The sequence below is a fragment of the Montipora capricornis genome, chromosome 11 (genome assembly GCF_036669925.1).
Source record: "Montipora capricornis isolate CH-2021 chromosome 11, ASM3666992v2, whole genome shotgun sequence".
In the NCBI taxonomy this organism is placed as follows: domain Eukaryota; kingdom Metazoa; phylum Cnidaria; class Anthozoa; order Scleractinia; family Acroporidae; genus Montipora; species Montipora capricornis.
The window spans coordinates 38,150,804-38,155,803 of record NC_090893.1 but is presented as its reverse complement, the minus strand read 5'-3'; the positions used below and the strand labels follow the sequence as shown (position 1 = coordinate 38,155,803).

The following is a 5,000-nucleotide window of genomic DNA, read 5'->3' as shown; positions in this document are numbered from 1 at the left end:
ATTTCTCCTGCTTTGTATGATTTACATTGGCTCCCAATTCACGCGCGCATTCATTTTAAGATTCTGCTGCGGGCGTTCAAAGTCATCCACGGGCAAGCTCCCGCTTATCTGTCCGGTTTAGTGTCGGTAAAATCCAAATCTTATTATAGTTTACGCTCCAACTGTAGCACCCTTGCTGGTAACTCTTGGAGGGCGTTCATTTCAGGCGGCTGTACCACAATTATGGAACGCCCTACCGCCAAGTCTACGAGATGTCACATCAGTTGAGACTTTCAAGATAGATATGGTTCGCAGATAGGTTTACTTTAATAAAATTTAGGAATTATTTTATTTTCTTTGTACATATTATAATTATTACATACTTTTCATCACTTATGAATTAATTAGATTTACTATTTTATTTTATTTTTAAGGCATGTAAAGCGCCTTTGATTTTTCATTGTAAAAGGCGCTATAGAAATATCTAATATTATTATTATTATTATTATTATTAATGACGTCATCACCAATGTCTAAAAGATTGTTGATGCAGTTTTGGTGAGCTTTTCCCATTTCATTATGTACCACTTTTCGAAGATTTTTAAATTTGCGCCAATCTTGTTCACTATTATGTTGGCAGCATTGTAACGTCGCTGCTTTTGGCGAATAAGACGTTTAAGGCGTGAATCAAACCAAAGGGGAGACTTTTTCTTGTTAAAGGTCTTTTGGGGAATATGTTTCTTAATGGTATCGAAGAGTATGGTTTTGAACTAAGTCCAGTTTTCTTCGAATGATTTTGTAGAAGGGTGTGACGCTTGGAATGATGTATATGAATTCCTTAATTGTTCCTCCAGACCTCCCATATCTGCACGTTTATGTAAGTAGCCAGATCTTGTTGAATTTAAAGGGCGCTTGGTCTTGAAATTAATGTCACAAATTACTGCGCTGTGGTCACTCATACCTGGGACAACATGTGTACCTTCAATAAGGTCTGGGTGGGTCGTAAACACTAGGTCTAGTATATTGTTATGACGAGTGGGTGCTTGCACTACTTGTGTACCAGGTGATCCATAGACGTGCAACTTCCGTTGTGTTCCTTGTCTTTGTGGAGTGGAGAAGAATTGAGCTTCAGGGAAGTTGTCGGTATTTAAAGGAGAAAACCTATTTGAGTGTTTAATAACAGAGTATGAGTTCAGTGGAGAACTGGAATAGTTTGGCATGCCACACTTGGAAGCCACTTGGCATGCCACACAGGAAGAATTTGCTAAAGCTTCGTGGGCGATCTTGTCCATATTCATGCAGCGAATATGATGCCAAATGTCACAGAAATCGCATTGTATTACTTGTTGGTTTATCCTGACTGGTTTTGCACAGATGCCACACGGGTACATATACTGATGACCCGGCTCTAACTGTATATCCCCACACATAAGTAAAATCGAGATGAGGAGCTTCATCATAGTCTTGCTTCCCCTGGAGTTATGTTGAGACATATCGCTTTTGAGACCTCTTCCTCGAGCTAAGCCCGCACGTATTGGCTGTTTCGATGCCAATGTTATATTAAAATTGCTTTCCATCGGTGAATTAAGGTATTTAGGATCTTCTCGGTGGTGTTGTAATGAGTAATAAGCGAGTATAAGGCCAATAATTAGGACGTTGAGTGGACCGCTAACCGGAAGAAACATAATCATACTGCATGTTCGGCACGCTTTTTTTTTGTACGAAGTGAACTACAATGTAGATGGAATAGTCGCAAAAGACTTATGATAAAGCAGCCAATACGTGCGGGCTTAGCTCGAGCAAGAGGTCTCAAAAGCGATGTGTTTCAACATAACTCCAGGAGAAGCCGCGCACCGGTGCCTCAGTTGGTTGAGCATCGGGCTGTCATGTGGGAGGTCGTGAGTTCGAATCCGGCCGGACCAACACTCAGGGTCTTAAAATAACTGAGGAGAAAGTGCTGCCTTTGTAATTACCCCCGCAAGTGGTTAGGCTTTCAAGTCTTCTCGGATAAGGACTGTAAACCATAGGCCCCGTCTCACAACCCTGTGGGACGTTAAAGATCCCACACACTAGTCGAAAAGAGTAGGACATTTAGTTTCAGGTGTTGTGTTTGGCCTTTCCTTCAGCAATGTGGTCTTCTCGGCGTAATCTTCTGAATGGACTACTGATCGATGAGACCACATAAGAGCAAAACAGACAGTAGTCAAATTGAAGGAGTCCAAGTGCTGAAACTGGTAAACTAAACGAACGCGTACGTTGAACTTTAAATGGCTGAAACTGCCGTTTGCAAATACCGCGGGCGAACCAACGCCCGCGGTATCTGCAACCCGCAGTTTCAGCCATTTTGAAGTGTTCGTTAGTTTTAACGATTTAGAGCAAAAGAGAGACTGCTCACAGTCTAAGTCGTAGATCTTAAGGCCCCTAGTTATGATAGGGGGAGACGAACGAAAAAGGAAAATCACTGTTACTTCATTGAAACCAGGAGAAAATATGAGTAAAGAAGGAGACGCCCAGTCGAGCTATTCAGTTATTTTTAAGCACCGGATGTCTTCTGGTCAGGCTGTTAAAATATCAGTTGGGAATTTCAGCAACAACGGCAATGTCAACGCAAGCGTCACTCCAAAGTATAACTTAGCACTCGCGATTACTCCATCTTGTGCACGTTGTACAATATGGTGCGAACGGTTTAAAAGTAAGGGTAGACAATGAACAATTCCATGATTGTTGCATGCTTACGTTGTCGTCGAAACCTAAAATTTGGTGCTTTCACATTTTTGTTATGTGGAGTCCGAGTACCGCAAAGAAATATACTGTGATGCGTGCCACAATAACTGAATATTCTTGCTTTGTGGAGTCGTAGTTGTTTCAACACCCCAGTCACGACCACAGAGCTTCTGACACACAATACAAGGATCACATTTCATCAAGGTATGTTATTCGTGGGTTCAGACAATATTCAACGTGTAATGTGATAGGTTATTTACAAATAGGGCTTATCTCTTTACAACCTCTAATTTCAGTCGAACGGAATAGGACACACCTCTATTGTGCCAAGGATTTGGCTCCATTGGTTTGTGTATATATTTGGTGCCCATTGTTTTCTAAATCAATCACGAGAGCCATTGTAAAAGCTGCTTCCAGACCCTCGAAAAATGTGCCTTTTGTTTAGCGTTGTTCTTGCACTCGAAAATAGTGTATTGTTCAAGAAGAAACCCTCAAGCATGCTAATGGTTGTAATTTCTTTTTTGAAGAAAAAGACCTCATCGGCTTTAATTAATGCTTCACACTATTAACAAATCGAGTTTGCGGTTCCAGCTAACTATTAGAGTTAAACTAGGCATTCCGCTAATTTTGGTGCACGTTTATAATTGTCTTGAGAGACTTAAACAGATAATGCATAATTGAGACAATCAGATTGGTGACGTGATACCTAACTCCTGTGTACAAGTGGGTAATTAGTTATAACCATAAAGAAGAGATGATATTTTTTCAACGGTGACTTGGGGGTACTCGGAAAAATCCGAGTGCTCCTTTGCAGGATTCTGAAGGAGTCATACCTACGGCCTTTCGATTACTAGTTCGGATGCTCTACCATTAAGTGAAAGGAAACTCTCGGGAGCTAGGCCATTAAACTAGGTTCAGGGGACAGTTGTCCTGCTATACGGGGTGGGACTGATAACAGGTTTATCAAATTTCCAAGCATTAAAATTAAGCAATAGACCACAAGTTTCTATGATTTAGAGGCTGAAAATCCACGCGGGATGTTGGAAGAACATGAGTGTTCTTCCAAAATCCCTCCTGGTTTATCGTTCCTCTAAACCATAGAAACTTGTGGTCTATTGATTTTGTATAATAATTCAGAAGACGCGCGAAATTTCCACGAGTTTACTGGCACAATAAACCTAGCTAATTGACCAAACAAAAAACCTTTACGTACCATTTTCTTGTTCCAGCTCCTCGATAAACTCCATTCTGTTTCTTGGTACTTCGTAATTTAACAAATTTGGATTTGAGCAGTAATTAGAGTGCTGATCAAAGATGCAGTTGCTCTGAAGCTTATCCGCATCTACAGGATATTTGAAGTTTTGCAGCTGCATCTTGCGGCGGCGGTAAAGAATGATGGCTGCTCCGACGATCAATGAAACAGCAACCGCAGCTACCCCAGGCACCAAAACTAGGAGAAAAAACAAAAGAGGAATGTTGAAAAGGACGATTGGCTGTACGCATCGTCTCACGGTACTTGTGGAAGATAGGAAGGTCACCGCAGTTGTCGCAACAACTTAAAGTGCACCTAACACCAAAAGATTTTTCTCGCTAAAATAAATCTTTGCACCTGTTCGAAACGCATTGCGGCCATTTTTTGCTTTTTCTAACAAATCCTGCCATTTTATAGGCTTCGAAAGTTGCGACAATCCAAGCATCTTTTGTTCACGACCAAGTCAGAAGGGGAGTTGGTCTATTCCTGCTTTGACGTCACAATCTACTTTGCATGCATTTTTACAAAGAGTTAATGCAATGTAAATCAGTATGTGACGTCAAAGCGGAATAGACCCACTCCCCTTCTGACTTTCGAAGCCTATAAAAAGGCAGGATTTGTTAGAAAAAAGAAAAAATGGCCGCAATGCGTTTCGAAAAGGTGCAAAGATTTATTTTAGCGAAAAAAATATTTTGGGGTTAGGTGCACTTTAAGTATTTCTAAGTAAGCCTGATTCGGGATTCGAACCCATAACCAAGCGTTTGCGCTACACTTGCTCTGCAATTTGCGCTATAAAGCCAACTAATTAAGAAGTTGTCAATTGCGAGTTCAAGTTGGATCCAGCCATAGAAAGATACTTTCATTCATGTTCTAATTGTATAGCTGCATCAAAATCCAATATTGCCAACAGATGTATTTTTAATTAATTTTTGCCGACTGTCCATATTTAAAATAAATTGGATAGTTTTTGCTAGAACGTTTACTTCAGCTTTGAACAAACCGTCCTATTTGAAGAAAATCTTGATACTTTACATCAACCAATCAA

The 5,000-nt window shown here is 40.6% G+C and overlaps 1 protein-coding gene across 3 annotated transcripts in view; it reads right to left on the bottom strand.

Annotated features, from left to right (window-relative positions):
* LOC138024926 (uncharacterized) overlaps positions 1-5,000 on the bottom strand; it is a 67,814-nt gene that overhangs the window by 5,071 nt on the left and 57,743 nt on the right. For all 3 annotated transcript variants that reach the window (XM_068872127.1, XM_068872126.1, XM_068872128.1), the window contains one exon: positions 3,917-4,153. In XM_068872127.1, coding sequence (XP_068728228.1) covers positions 3,917-4,153 — 237 coding nt within the window. The remainder of the gene's footprint in view (positions 1-3,916; positions 4,154-5,000) is intronic.